Genomic DNA, 16736 nt, shown 5'->3' with positions numbered 1-16736 from the left:
TATTGGCTAGACATATGAATAAACATAGTCACCTAGATGATTCAGTTATCAGAACATCCATGTTAGGCAAAAATGCTGAAAAGTTCTAGACTAAAACTTAAAAATAAAAAACAAGGGATAAACCTGCTCATGAAAAAATATATACTGAATTAAAGATTTCTTTTCTGAAGAAATACAAATTTGCTTCTCACGCAAAATGTTTAATTACCAATTAAGACAAATAATTCTCGCTATAGCCTGCAGTCAAATGAGATGTGAATTCTTCATTGAAGAAAAGAGATCTCACAACACCTAATTGCTTTTTAACTTCAGGAAACCATCTCTACTACAGATTCTCAAGACAGTGTTTCTTCTCTCTCTTAATGCTCAGTATCTTATGGAAATCCCAGGATGCGTGTTACCATCTTATGACATCATTGGACCATCATCCATTGGACCTTCATCCTCTATTTGGAGTCCATTTGGTGCCATTATTCAAGCCACAGGGCCCGTGGGAGAGGATGCTTTAATTACATCACTCCCAGCTCAGAAAGAGACAGTGCTTTGGGTGTTTACAAAATCATAATTTCCTGATCACTGCCTCAGTGTGTCATTTTAGAAGCAAGAAATGAATGAATTCAATATATCACAGGTTTCAAAAAACAATATCATTATATTTGTAATGACACCATAGCCTAGTTGCAAGGTCATATATGATATACATTAATAAACAAATTTTTCGCCAGGAAGGAGGACTGGTGTGAACAATCATGAGAACATGTTTCAGTGTGGTCCCAACTTTACAAAACTTCTAAATATAAATTAAATATAAGCATCTTTGATGCTTTCACTTTAGCATGCAAGTGCATCCCAAATAAAGCAATGGCAGATATGGTAAAAGTAGAAATATGCTAATATGTCAAACACAGTAAAGCTTTTTTCAGCGTTTCTTTCAAACGTGAGCATTTTTGAGCAAATGGGGAACTGGATGCCGAGTGGCCAAAGCACCTGCCATGAATAAATTATGAAATTTAATAGTAGCCAAATGTTTGTTGTATTGTTTGCTGCTTTTATTTGCTGTTGTTGTTTGTATTTGTTGACAGTTTCAGTTATTCGTCATGTGGTGATTATTCAGTGACTCTTTGTTTCTGGAATGCACATTTGAATGCAATGCATGGTTGTGTATCATAATCAAAGATTTTACGCTTTTGAAAGAACGAAAAAAAGATATGCAGCATAATAAAATGTGTAAGAGCGAGCATCTCCAGTATTTAAAACAGTGTGTTTATAGAATATGCTGATTATGTGTACACAGGAACATCACAGTAGCTGCGAAGCATGTGAATGTCAGTCTGCCAGTGGCTTTACACTCTTTGACCTTATCTAGACATCTTCAATACCATCATGCCTGATCTTCTCTCAGCTAAACTGACCGAGCTCTCCATGCCATCCTCAATCTGTCAGTGGATCTCCAGCTTCCTGTCAGACCGACAACAGTGTAAGAGTCGGTTTTGGTGCTAAGACAAAAGCTGAGATACACACCTCAGCAATTGAACAATAAAAGTCACTAATCTTGAGAGAAAGATCTCACAGAAACTGTGACAACACCCTGACAAACATTCCTCCCCCCTCCCCATTTTGCCCTCTCCTTGTCCTGGTTTCAAGTCACCAAATGCAGATATACCAGTGATGATGTATCTTGTAAATCTATTGTTTTATCCCTTTCATGTTTGATGTCTTTTTAAAGGTCTCAGTGCGAATGGTAAAATGGTCTCAGTTTCACTGCAGTCACTGGTAGTATTAGAAAGATTGGAAAACTAATGAGAATTATGTTCTCCTTTTGAGGAATTTCTTCAAAGATATCTGATCCACTCCCCCAAAACCAGGTGGGGGTGTTGCAAATATTTACAAACCTTTTGTTCTAGTTGAAGTATTTAAGGCTGGATAATCTAACTCTCGGGGGGAATATTCTGTCGTCAGAACCCCCCGTGCGGTGCAAACTGCATGTATTGTGCCAGACATGACTCTTTTAAATTATTTTCATATTGCTTTGCAATTGTGTTTTATGTTTTTACGCTGATCAGTTGTGTACCATGGATTCTTGTTTACTTATTTACTTTTCCTGTCTGGCCAAAATAAATGTTAATCTTGATTTATCTTGTATGATTCCGAAATCATTATTCTAGTATGGATCGATGTATACTCCTTTATTACCGCAAAATCTAGGGTTATGATAGATCACACCGATGACACCACGACTGAAGCATGGGGCACAGCGTGCGCGATATTCCGATTCCTGACTATCGCTGGGTTAGCAAGTTGTAGTCCGTGAATATTACTAAAATTACACTTTTTGTTGAGTGAGCATGTGCAACCACTTAAAGGTAAAATATTCACTCTGCACCCTCTGACTAATTACAGAAGTAACCATTTTGTGCCCGTGAGCGTGCGAACCGAACTCTGCGATATTGGGTCTCTCGATGAACAAATATGAAAACTAGGAAGATACAAAGAAAATCAACGATCTAAATTAAATCGCAACTAATCGTAAAATCAGCTGATAAACTCTAAATGTAGCACACTTTATGGAGTCACTTGGAATTGGAGTCAGATAAAATTATTAATGGAGTCAGATTTAAAATGAGATATCAATAAATTAAGAGAACTTCACCGAAAGGCTGAAAAGGCTTACACGCAGAATTCCTTTTGACCAAGTCATTAGTATCCGGTTTTTGGGCTAATGGATGGAAATTTACAACAGCTTGTGAGACTGGGGAAACTCACATCCAAGACTCTCACTACCAGCACTGGCGCCCCCCAGGGGTGTGTTCTCTCCCCGCTGCTCTTCTCCCTGTACACCAATGACTGCACTTCTAAAGACCCCTCTGTGAAGCTCCTGAAATTTGCAGATGATACCACTGTTATCGGCCTCATCCAAAACGGTGACGAGTCTGCCTACAGACTGGAGGTTGAACAGCTGGCTGTCTGGTGCCGTTATAACAATCTTGAGCTCAACATGCTCGAAACGGTGGAGATGATAGTGGACTTCAGGAGGAACAGCCCAGCTCTCCCCCCACTCACCATCATGAACAGCACTGTGGCAGCAGTGGAGTCATTCAGGTTCCTGGGCACTACCATCTCTCAGGACCTGAAGTGGGACAATCACATTGACTCCATTGTGAAAAAGGCCCAGCAGAGACTGTACTTCCTTCGTCAGCTGAGGAAGTTCAACCTCCCACAGGACCTGCTGATTCAGTTCTACTCGGCTGTCATCGAGTCTGTCTTATGCACTTCCATCACTGTCTGGTTTGGTTCAGCTACCAAATCTGACATCAGGAAGCTACAACGCACAATCCGGTTTGCAGAAAGGATTATTGGTGCCCCCCTGCCAACCCTCCAGGACCTGTACTCTTCCAGAGTGAGGAAGAGAACAGGGCAAATCATCACAGACTCCGCTCACCCTGGACACCGCCTGTTTGAACTGTTACCATCAGGACGGTGATTCCGATCACTGGCCACTAGAACATCCAGGCACAGGAACAGTTTCTTCCCACAGGCCATTTCCCTCTTGAACAGTTAAAATAATATGTTCTTGTTGCGTTTGTATTGTATATGTGCACTGTATATTCGCACTAGTGAGTGATAGTTTCGCTTTTGAGCTGATCCATTGACAGGCTATTGCCTTGATTGTTTGGGCGAATTACAAAGTTGGACACAACGTATATAAGCTCAGGTCGGTCAGTTAGTTGCTAGGAGAAGCGCGCAGAGAGTGAAGGAGCGCATTGAAGCCGTGTGTAAATGTTTTTTCTAATTACTCAGTTTGCTGAATTTGCTCAGCGTATTACACGCTATCAAGTGGATACATTTCGATTCTGTAGTTATTTTTCGATTTATAATTTTACTGGTTAAGATAATTGTATTTGAATTATAACCAGTGCTGTTTTTGCCGGCCGCACTCAATTATTATTGCGGGATATTCGCACTAGTGAGTGATAGTTTCGCTTTTGAGCTGAGCCATTGACAGGCTGTTGCCTTGATTGTTTGGGCGAATTACAAAAGCGTCCTCACCTGTTCTGAATGTAGTGATTAGCATCTATTTAATACGCTCGTTAACGCTGGTGCAGAAGCGTCAGCGGGAGCGTCCAGCCTCCTCGTGTGAAGACCGAAGAGTGTAAAGACCATTCGACTCTACTCTGCGCGACTCCACTCGAGCAAGGACACCGACAAGGCACTTAATAGCTTTCCTTCTACTTTGTCCACTTTGTGTTTTCATCTGTTTATTTCTCTAACCCGTATTCACTATGTGCTTCCAAATTGCTACTATTACCACATACACCCATAAATCACGCTCAGTACATTCTAGGAGCCGTAATCCTAATAATCTGCGAAGTGTCCCTATTTCCTCTGCTACATTAATGTCCATTCCAATTGGTCTGTGGAATTGTCAGTCTGCTGTAAAGAAAGCAGACTTTATTCCATCTATTTCCACTCATTCACATCTCAGTCTCATGGCTCTAACTGAAACCTGGATCAAACCAGAAGACACTGCCACTCCTGCTGCTCTCTCAAATAATTTCACTTTTTCACACACCCCACGCCAGATTGGGAGGGGTGGAGGTACTGGTTTGCTCATCTCAAATGATTGGAAATTTGAGCCCATTCCTTCTCTATCTGGCAACTGCTCATTTGAATCACACTCAATCACTATCACTCACCCGGCTAAAATCCATGTTGTAGTTATTTATCGCCCTCCAGGTCAACTGGGTAACTTCTTGGATGATTTGGATATTTTACTCTCTCACTTCCCTGAGGATGGCACTCCTCTGGTACTGCTTGGTGACTTCAACATCCACCTTGATAAACCCCAGGCTGCTGACTTCACCACTCTTCTGACCTCATTTGACCTTAAGCGAGTATCTACTACAGCTACTCACAAATCAGGTAACCATCTGGATCTGATCTACACACGCTACTGCTCCACTGACAACACTTTAATTACTCCACTGCACACCTCAGATCACTTTCTCATCACTCTTAACCTCATACTGACTCCGGACACAACACGCACTCCTCCGCAGATCACCTTTCGGCGTAATCTACGCTCGCTCTCTCCCTCTCGTCTATCCACTATGGTTTCATCCTCACTCCCTCCACCTGCTCAGTTCTCAGCACTAGACACTAACAGTGCTACTGACACTCTTTGCTCCACTCTAACATCTTGCTTAGACAACCTCTGTCCCCTTTCATCCAGGCCAGCCCGCACCACCCCCTCTGCCCCCTGGCTGTCCGATGTTCTCCGTGAACATCGCTCTGGACTCCGGGCAGCAGAGAGGAAGTGGCGCAAAACTAAAAACGCTACTGACCTAACCCTGTATCAGTCTCTTCTCGCTTCTTTCTCTACTAATGTCTCCACTGCTAAAACTACATACTACCACAATAAAATCAACAACTGCTCCAACTCTCGTGCACTTTTCAAAACATTCTCTTCACTCCTTCCCCCCCCCCCCCTCCTTCGTCAACTCTTACAGCTGATGACTTTGCATCATTTTTCACAAACAAAACCTCTTCCATCAGCAGCCAATTCTCCACACCACAAACCGACACACACATCTCAACAACCATCACACACACGCTCCCCTCCTTCTCTCTGCTCTCCGAAGCAGATGTCTCCAAACTCATCCTTTCCAATCATCCCACTACATATCCGCTTGATCCTATCCCCACTCACCTCCTTCAGGCCATTTCTTCTTCTGTTACTCCTGCATTCACTCACATTGTCAACACTTCTCTTCACACCGGGACTTTCCCCACAGCATTTAAGCTGGCTTGGGTAACCCCACTGCTTAAGAAACCCTCTCTAAACCCAGCACTTTTAGAAAACTACAGACCGGTATCCCTTCTGCCTTTCATTGCAAAGACACTTGAGCGGGTTGTGTTTAATCAGCTCTCTACGTTTCTTGAACAGAACAACCTCCTGGACATCAACCAATCCGGTTTCAAAAGCGGCCACTCAACTGAGACTGCCCTGCTCTCAGTTATGGAGGTACTGAGACAAGCAAGAGCAGCCTCCAAATCCACAGTACTTATCTTACTGGATTTGTCTGCTGCTTTTGACACAGTTAATCACCAGATCCTCCTGTCAACTCTCATGAAGATGGGCATCTCAGGAACCGCTCTCCAGTGGTTCAAGTCTTACCTCTCAGGTAGGTCCTTCAGGGTGTCATGGAGTGGTGAAGTGTCTAAGTCACATCATCTAGCCACTGGCGTTCCCCAGGGCTCAGTGCTTGGACCACTTCTCTTCTCCATCTACATGTCATCATTGGGATTGGTCATTCAGAAACATGGCTTTCCTATCACTGCTATGCCGGCGACACTCAACTCTACTTCTCATTTCAACCTGATGATCCATCGGTTGGTGTTCGTATCACTGCCTGCCTAACAGACATTTCAGCCTGGATGAAGGAACATCACCTGCAACTCAACCTTGCAAAGACAGAACTGCTTGTGGTCTCAGCCAAACCAGCACTGCATCACAATCTCTCCATTCGGCTAGGATCATCAACCATAACTCCGTCCAGGACAGCCAGGAACCTTGGGGTTGTGATTGATGATCAGCTGAAATTCACTGACCACATCACTGCAACAACCCGGTCCTGCAGATTTGCACTATTCAACATTAGGAAGATTAGACCCTTCCTATCAGATCATGCCACACAACTACTTGTACAAGCTCTTGTTCTCTCCAGACTGGACTACTGTAATGCTCTTCTAGCGGGCCTTCCGGCATGCACTATCAAACCCTTGCAACTGATCCAGAATGCCGCGGCGAGGTTGGTCTTTAATGACCCGAAGAGAGCACATGTCACGCCTCTCTTCATCAGTCTGCACTGGCTACCAATAGCCGCTCGCATTAAATTCAAGGCACTGGTGCTCGCCATCAAAACAACCACTGGCTCTGCACCAATATACCTAAACTCGCTTGTTCAGACTTACACACTCCTCCAGGAGCTTGCGTTCTGCCAGTGAACAGCGTTTTCTGATGCCATACCAGAGAGGCATGAAATCGCTGCCATAGACCTTTTCCTGAACCGTTCCCACCTGGTGGAATGACTTGCCTATCTCAATTCGTGGGGCCAAGTCTGTAGCCATTTTCAAAAAACGTCTAAAGACACATCTTTTCCAGCAACACCTGACCAATCAAGAATAGCACTTATCATTCTATTCATTGTCTGTCTGTCTAAATTATTTAAAAAAAATAAAAAAATAAAAAATTCTGTTCTGTGCTAGATTAACTGAGACTTGTTACAGCACTTGCATATTGTTGATATTGTTGCCCTTGACTGCTCTAGTTCCTTCTATTGCCCTCATTTGTAAGTCGCTTTGGATAAAAGCGTTTGCTAAATAACTAAATGTACATGTAAATGTAATGCACTGGAAGCTTCAGCACCAAGAAAAATTCCTTGTGTGTCCAAGCACACTTGGCAATAAAGCTTTTTCTGATTCTGATATGAATAAACATTGCCACCTAGAGGATTCATGTATCATAGCCTCTGTGTGATTATACTGTAAAATAATGAGCAATTTAAAGTTGAAATGAATATTGAATGTGATATGCGTAAGAATGAAACAGAAACATTCGAATTCTGGAATTAGAATTCTCCAAATTTTGGATTTCTTTCTTTAATTTTTTTTTTTTCTTGTTGTACTGAATGTTATAAACTGAAATCAATTTTAATTGTAATTTTCAACTGGAAATACAAAACAGAAATACTGAATAAAACAACAAAAGCAAACAATGACACAGTCATGTCTTTATTTTATGTCACATGCAAACAGTGATGGGGGTAACACATTACAAGTAACTCGAGTTAAGTAATCAGATTACTTTTTCAAGTAACTATTAAAGTAACTCATTACTTTTAAATTTACAACAAAATATTAAAAAGTTTCTTTTTCAAATAAGTAATGCAAGTTACTTTGTTTTCCCATTTATTGACTGACAGCTCTCTTGAACCCATATTGAGAAAACCAGGAGTAAGTGCAGAGGTGATGCATGAACATGATGGTTATTTTAGTTCTAGACTAAATGTGTGCGTGAATTTACTAATCTCAACTGCACAAAAAAAATTCAGTATTCCTCAAAATGATTAAAATCAGTCAAATGCTGAATCAGAATACTACGCAAACCTCCAATAATTAAATATTATGTTGAATAAAACAAATATTTTATGCAATTAATCTTATTTTTTAATGTATTTAATCTCACTTTATTGACCAATGTACTTGATTCTGACCTTCGATGATTCAGTTAAACCATAAGCAAAAATGACTTTGATTTGAAAAAAGTTTTTTTTGTTTTTATTGATGAAGTACAGTGCATCCGGAGATTATTTACAGCCCTTAACTTTTTCCACATTTTGTTATGTTACAGCCCTATTCCAAAATGGATTAAATTAATTATTTTCCTTAAAATTCTACAAACAAAACCCCATAATGACAACGTGAAAGTAGTTTGTTTGAAATTGTCCCATTCTTCTTCGCAGGACCTCTCAAGCTTCATCAGGTTGGATGGGGAGTGTCGTGCACAGCCATTTTCGGATCTCTCCAGAGATGTTCAATCAGGTTCAAGTCTGGGCTCTGACTGGGCCACTCAAGGACATTCACAGATGTGTCCCATAGCCTCTCCTTTGTTATCTTGGCTGTGTGCTTAGGGCCGTTGTCCTGTTGGAAGAGGAACCTTTGCCCTAGTCTGAGGTCCAGAGCGCTCTGGAGCAGGTTTTCATTAAGGATGTCCTGCTGCATTCATCTTTCCCTCGATCCTGACTAGTCTCTCAGTTCCTGCTGCTGAAAAACATCCCCACAACATGATGCTGCCACCACCATGCTTCACTGTAGGGATGGTATTGGCCAGGTGATGAGCGGTGGCTGGTTTCCTCCAGACATGACGCTTGCCATTCAGGCCAGAGTTCAATCTTTGTTTCATCAGACCAGAGAATTTTGTTTCTCGTAGTCTGAGAGTCCTTCAGGTGCCTTTTGGCAAACTCCAGATGGCCTTTTACTGAGGAGTGGCTTCCGTCTGGCCACTCTGCCATACAGGCCTGATTGCTGCAGAGATGGTTGTTCTTCTGGAAGGTTCTCCTCTCTCCACAGAGAAACACTGGAGCTCTGTCAGAGTGACCATCGGGTTCTTGGTCACCTCCCTGACTAATGCCCTTCTCCCCTGATCAGTTTGGCCGGGTGGCCAGCTCTAGGAGGAGTCCTGGTTGTTCCAAACTTCTTCCATTTACGGTTGATGGAGGCCACTGTGCTCACTGGGACCTTCAATGCTGCAGAACTTTTTCTGTACCCTTCCGCAGATCTGTGCCTCGATAAAATCCTGTCTACAGACAATTCCTTGGACTTCATGGCTTGGTTTGTACTCTGACATGCACTGGTTTGTGCCTCGTCGCAAGATGGGTGCGAGGCCCTGTGCGAACATGATGTGCGAGGCCCGGGGGTATAGCCTATTAACGGGGGTCTACTGTTGCTATAGTGACGAACAATAAAAAATGGTATATACAGTTTAACAGCATTAGGTTCAAGAAGTTAAAGTTTGTAACTGAACTGGGCAGTGCGCACATTTTGACGCTTAAATTATGTTCTAAATTATGAATGGGTCAAACGTGTTTGCAAAACGGCCTGAATCCACTTGAATGAGTTTGGACTGCTGTCTCACTGAATCATCAGAAGCAATTTCTCAGTAAAATAACCAGACAGACCAGGACCAGCACTGTTTTTCAGTAGTTTTCCTCTGTGAACATGTGCTAAATGGATGTCTGACAATTTCGTTGCTTTTCGCAGTTTTCAGATTTAAAAACATTTTAAACATCTAGAGACTATGGCTATGGTAAGGTAAGGCTTTACTCGTCCTGCTGTGCCATTGCTCTCACTGATGCTCCGAAAGGTGTGTAATAGTATAGTATAGTATAATATAGTAGTAAATAGAATAATATACGAGTGCATACATTGAACACCAACTTCATTCCAAATCGTTAATACTGGCAGATAAATACAGTGAACTTGTCAAGAAAGAATATGGCAATTGTTGCTGTAATTGAGATCCACTTCATTTTTGTTTTGTTTGAGCTGTAAGAGCATTTCATGTGTTTGATGGTGTTTTCACTCTTTTTGCCTTTCTGCACCAAAACACAGATCTGATTTGCTGTCTGCACTGAGATGAGCCGTAGTAGTACAAAAGAGGATCCAGAAAAACACTTGCACTCCCCAAACACACAGCCAACAGGTAAGCAACATATGAAGAATCTCCCTCTCCTCCAGTAGCTAAACGAACACAGTGGTACAACAGGATGCCATTGGTTGGAGCGAAACTCACCACAAACTCAATCAGCACGGCAATAACCATAATCACAGCTCTCCTTCGTTTGCCTGAAGATGATGATGATGTTGCTAAGCGATCAGACTTTGCACTCAGTACATATATGATAGTAAAGTAGCTCACTAAGGTGACAACCAGCGGCAGGAAGAAGTAGAGGCAGGAGAGGATGGAGAACAGGTACACATAATACAGCACTGTTGGGTCATTGTGGAGCAGTGCATCATGACAAGTGACGCCAACATCATCAATCTTGACCGTTTGTCTCATTAAGAGAAGTGGCACCGTACCACCGAGCGCCAGCAGCCAGACCAGCACACATACACACGTGGCTTTCCTTGAGTTCCTCCAGGTTAGAGAGGCAACAGGAAACACCACGGCCAGCATTCTGTCCACACTCATACACATCATCAGCAGTATGGAGCAGTACATGTAGCAGTAGTAAGCAGCACTGAGCACACGACACGCCACCTCACCGAACACCCAATCTGAAGCGTTCAGCTGGTAGTGGATCTTCAGAGGCAGCAGCAGCGTGAAGAGCAGGTCCACACACGCCAGGTGAGACATGTAGATCACAGCTGGTTTCTTCACTTGAATCCTACAGGTGAACGTCACCAAGGCCAAAGCGTTCAGGGGCAAACTGATGAGGATGATGGTGATGTAGAATGAGGGCATGACGCGTGTGACCATCAAGCCTTTGAGAAAGACAGCAGACTTAACTGAGATGCCCAGTGTCTCTGGGATTTGTGTAGTATTTTGACTATATGCTGCTGCATCTGACGTATTGCCCTCATTTGGTGCTTGAGACCTCCAGAAAAAGACTAAAAACCCACCAGGACCAGGACCAGGACCAGGTGGAAGGCAGTCATAATCTGTAACAATCACAAAACACAATGAGTGAAAGTTATATACTACTAAGACATTCAATTATTAGGGAAAAAGTAAGCATGATATCCACCCTTATACATTACCATCACTGGGGTGTAAACAGATCATACAAAAAGTTTACAAATGATATTGTACGAATTTATATGAATGAGCCACCAATTCTGCAAAGCGTAAAATTGTTACAAATTGTGATCAGATTGTGTTGCATATTACCCGTTGTTGAAGAGTTAGGGTGGTTACTACTGGTTCCGTAGGAAGGAGGCGGAACGCAGTCATAATCTGTAATCAACACAAAAGACCATTAGACCAAAGCTCTTTAATGCCACTAGAGAGTAATTAAGAGAACCCTGACACATTTGAGAAAAGGCTTTGACTGAGATTGCTATATTGGAGGAATTTAATTTCAAACTTGGAGGTATTTATTGCATGAATGATGTATCTTACATGTGCAGATAAATACAGAACCTCCACACACATTCACTCATGCCTGTTAAAATGCTGCTTATGAGGGATGCTGTGAAATATGATCTACAGCAATAGCGTGTCCTTTGCAAAGTTGAAATTAAACTTATGCCACTGATAGAAACCAACTTTTTGTGAAATATACTTCAAGGCAATCATCCATCAAGCAATATTTTATACATTAACAACTACAGATCACCTCACAGTTCAGCCCATACATAGCTGTTACTCTCATATTATGATAAATCAATTAAGATGTCTATCACCAATCTGTATATACAGAACAGTGTTATCATTAACTAAAACTAAAATGAAAACTATTAAAAGTGTTTTTCGTTATTGAAATGATTCTGGAATAAAATATCAACATTAGATGAAAATGTAAACCTGAAATAAAAGCAAATTAAAAGTTAAATAGAAATATAAAAAAAACTAAAAACTAATAAAAAGACAAAAGCACATAACAAAATGACAAAAAATAAAATGAAAAGCCAATTCAAAATATTAATACATTCTAAAATTGTATATAAACAATACTAAAATAACACTTTTACAGCACATCAGCAAGACATAACTGACTAAAGGTTAAGATTAAGATTCTTTTTATAACGGCTCATGGTTGAGCTGATGTACTTACCCATGACTGCAGTGCATGTCTGCGCTACTATGATGAAAAGCATGACAGCTTTCACTCCCATGATTACAGATCAGCTAAGATTTCTAACTTCATAAAATGTACTTTAGAACAACTTAAAATGGTACAATTTCTGAATCCTGAATAACCACAGCCGCAGAGTCGTTCTTGATTTCTGAGCGTGAAAATGATGACACCACTGGATAAATGATAAATTATGAATAGATGATGGTTGTTTTGTGGGCGTGTCTCCTGAAGCTATTTTAATTTTTTTCATCTACTGGATGTTGCATCTCAATGCAAATTTGCTCAGTCTGTGTTTTCTCAGAGTATTTTCTTTTCAGACATTATGCAGAAATACAATTGAACAAAATCAGTTTTAATAGGCACAGAGAGGTAAGGAACATTGTTTGTTTGTAGTCTCAAGGGAGTTGTCCGCATTAAGTGTAATAAAAAAAGACTGTGGACCTACATTGTCACGTTTACATTTTGTCATGTCTGCCCCTGTTCTCGTAAGTCCCTGATTAGATTATGTTTCATTAACAAAGTTCGGGAGGAGCACGTTCAAATGATCTATCCAATCATCATGTCATTCCAGCCAGCTGTCAGCAATCAGTAATCAACATGTCTACCCAATCAGCACAAGTGAAGGATTTTATAAATACCCACGCTGCGTCCCAATTCGCATACTATCCGTACTAAATAGGATTCGAAAAAAGAATTAGTATGTCCCAAATCGTAGTATGTTGAAAAGAGTATTCCAAAGATTCCCGGATGGTCTACTATTTCCGTTGTCAGAATTGACACCTTACTATTTCTATTGTCAGAATTCGAAGTACAGATCGATACCATAGACTGTAAAAAAAATGGACACAGCGACCCCATAGGCTTCGATGGGGAAAAGTGAAGTCAATTAGAAGCAGTCACTTCCTGATGGCTGAGCGTACTGCGCAGCCTCAGACTGAGCTTGTCGACGTAGATGTGACGTGAGCAACCAGTCTGACAGTTGTAAGCCTTCTAGTAGTTGTGCAAAGTGAAATCTGAATCACGTTGTTGAAATATTTTGTCCCGTTGCTTTTGGCTCTCTATGGGCTTCTCTCCATGCTTCTCCCTTGACTTTATCGGACTGTATGCCTCCACGTCCCCCCGATTGCCTCACAGACAGCAAAAGATTGCCTGCGAGCTTCTCCTCCTGTTTATACGGTAAATTCTCTACTATGCAACAGAGTCGCGTGGTTATGACGCAATCGTTAGCCTATTTTTTTACAAAAACGGCTTCTACAGGGTGATAGTGTCAGATACAAGGTAATGCAGCCTTTTACATCTTTAAACGCCTCAGATGTAAAGTTATTCGCTTAAAAGTCTCAAAGGTCAAAGTGATGCCAAAATGAATGAGAGTCAATGGGATGCTAACAGCAGGTGATGGCTTGTTTAGCAACAGTGTTGCCACAGTTACTTTGAAAAAGTAATCTGATTACTGATTAATCATTTAAAAAGTAACTTAGTTACTTTACAGATTACTTGATTTTAAAAGTAACTAAGTTAGATTACAAGTTACTTTATTAGTTACATTCAGCAGTTGCCGACAACATCCCTGCCGCCTCAACATAGAAATGATAACCGTTTTTGCCAACACTCACTTTATTGGAAGTGCATTTTTAACAGTAACGTCAACAATGTATCTCCTGACATTTTAAGTTGAAATTAAAAAATACGTCCTGAACAAAAAAAACGTGTTTTAATAAAAAATGTAATAAAGACAGTCTTTCTTGACTTCACTTAAAGGGGTCATATAATGCCATTTTTGTACAAGTTAATATGATTTTTTAGTGTCTTAATGAAAAGTTTGTAATATATGGCTGCCCCTATGGAAGGTACGCTTTCCGGGTGCTGGATTACCCCCTTGATCAATACGCACAATACGCACAATACGCAGCGGCTGATATTGCCCACAACCCATTGCGAGTTGGACAAGGATTCGATTAGAACTACAAACGCGGATAAAAAGTGTTAAAAAACAGAAAAACGTGTTAAAGGTCCCATGGCATGAAATTTTATGTTTTTCAACATTAATATGAGTTCCCCTAGCCTGCATATTGTCCCCAAGTGGCTAGAAATTTTGATGGGTGTAAACCGAGTTCTGGCTGTCTTTCTCTGCCTTTGAGAAAATGACAGCCCAGACGAGCTGATCTGGAATTTTCCTGTTATGAAGTCATAACAGGAACGGTTACCTCCCTTTCCCCCGCCCAGAGAATATGGCACGCCCATGCAAGCGCTATATTTGTCCTCGAGAGATCATGGCTTGTGAACGAGTGAATGCTGGCAGTTTCTCAGTGTTTGGATGTACAAATGAAAACAGAAGTCTTTTTTCAGTTCCTTCTGATCTGTGATCAGTGATTTCGTATGTGTAGCTAATTATGTATTATTCGTGCACACGCTGCGGCTTCTCTCTCTCCCGACAGAACGGTGTTTTCGTGTTTTCTATCTTGTGAGTCAGTGTTTTTGTACGTCCTCGTCGCGTCTATCTGTTCTAAAATGTGCATACAGTCGTTTCTGCTCAACATCAGCAGAGTAACATCTTTAGAGATAAACCTCACGCAAGCCGGAGCTCGGCTGCACTGGCCGGGCGGCCTTCAACATCACCGACCCCCAGTACTGCATCTGGCCCACAGCGAAGGCGCCATACACGGCGCAAAATTAAGCAGAAGGGGGGTAAGTGTGAGCATATCCGGGCTAGCCAGCCTAGCCCCACAATAAACTGGATTACATTCGATTACTGCTGTTGTATCTTTGTTTGCGCTGTGTACTCAATGCGCATCACTGACACTTTTCATATGATAGGAACATATCTAAAAATAATGCTATAATCAACACTTACTCGTAACTCGTTCATCTCGACAGCTGTAATGGTACATTGCATGTGTTACAAAGTTGGTAATAAGGATGAAGACGGACTCGGTGTGACTGGGACTCGTGTTTATTCAGAACTCTCAGATACAAACACAATAAACTTGCGCTGACAGCTCTCTCACAACTCAGTAGTTACTATAAATAACTTTGTTAGCAATCGCTCCGTCTCTGGTACATTAGTGATGTCCGGTTCGCGAACGATCTTTCTTTTGAACCGGTTCTTTTTAGTGAACCGAACCAGTTCACCAAATCGGACTGAATAGGCTGTGACAAATCGGACTGTGACAGCCCCTCCGACTATAAATAAACTAATAACCTGATAACCTAATAACCTGAAGTATATGCTAGTAACTACAACGGTTCACTGAACTGTGACGTGCTGAGAACTGATGTGAAGTGAACTCAGGTCCATCCGTCTCTCTGGCAGCAGCTCGTGCCTGGTAGACCTCGTTAAACCACGCCCCCTCCGCTCATTTCAAATGCAAAGATGTCAGCCAATCACAACAGTGGGCGTTTTTACTGAAGTCTCACAGCAGACACGCCTCTTGAAACAGGGCATTCAGCCATAGGGCAAACATCAGTATTGAAAAAATGCCTTTTATTTCTAAATTATGACATTTTATGATGTAAAAATCTTACTAACAATATAAGTACACCTCAGGAAACACTATAAAATAATAGCAAAATGCCATGCCATGGGAACTTTAAAAAACGATTATGCGAGTCCGACGGTCAAGTAGAGAGGGTTAGATAAAGTGGTTTGAGTGAGCAATTATCAGTATTTAACCTGACGAAAAGATATTTATTCAATGTTATCCACATTATATTTCACCTGCAGCAGCATTGCGAACTTTTGTAATGATACGTTTGGCCATTAACTTTTAAATGCATCATTATTTTTAAACTGCAAACACATGAGGAGAGTCTCTGCATTAAAGACCCACGACTGGCAGATCAACGTGTGTCAAGTCAACTTTATTTATATAGCGCTTTTAACAATGTAGATTGTTTCAAAGCAGCTTTACAGTGTTAAACAGGAAAATAATGCAGCATAATTTTATTCAGCTGTATAGCCATTCTGGAAAAATTTCAAGTATCATACAGTGACAGTGTGGGCTTTTAATTTAAATTTAATTTAGTTTAAATGGTTAATTTAGTTTATTATTTAGATGTATTTCGATGTTTCGTTGAAAGATTTAGTGTCCCCAACTGAGCACGCCAAGCCAGAGGCAACAGTGGCAAGGAAACCAAAACCCCATTAGGTGTCTACATTTCTCTCCGATACGGTAAGAAATTTAATTGAATGTGGAGGATTTGAACTGTGACGATGATTGACAGGGCCGTTTAAACGTAACTAAGCAACAAAATCCTTTATAGATGACGAAGTAGTATGTCCCAAAGCTTGCATACTCTTCTGCTACACACTCAAAAGTATGTACTTTTCTTCACAAAAAGAGTACATACTTTTAGGTCGTAGTATAGGTAGGCGAA

The 16736-nt window shown here is 41.2% G+C and overlaps 2 protein-coding genes across 2 annotated transcripts in view; both read right to left on the bottom strand.

Moving 5' to 3' along the window:
- Positions 1-16736, bottom strand: part of LOC307137479 (uncharacterized protein) — an 890992-nt gene that overhangs the window by 387733 nt on the left and 486523 nt on the right. The gene's annotated exons all lie outside the window — the stretch shown is intronic.
- Positions 10118-12399, bottom strand: LOC307137122 (proteinase-activated receptor 1-like; the record flags this gene model as incomplete). The annotated part of the gene is made up of 3 exons (XM_079834604.1): positions 10118-11223; positions 11453-11518; positions 12339-12399. The coding sequence occupies 3 exons, from the start codon at positions 12397-12399 to the stop codon at positions 10118-10120; spliced, it is 1233 nt and encodes a 410-aa protein (XP_079690730.1).

This window comes from Gobio gobio, assembly GCF_949357685.1.
Source record: "Gobio gobio genome assembly, chromosome: 14".
NCBI classification, from domain to species: Eukaryota; Metazoa; Chordata; class Actinopteri; order Cypriniformes; family Gobionidae; genus Gobio; species Gobio gobio.
The sequence above is the reverse complement of the archived record's forward strand: the minus strand, read 5'-3'. Positions and strand labels throughout refer to the sequence as shown.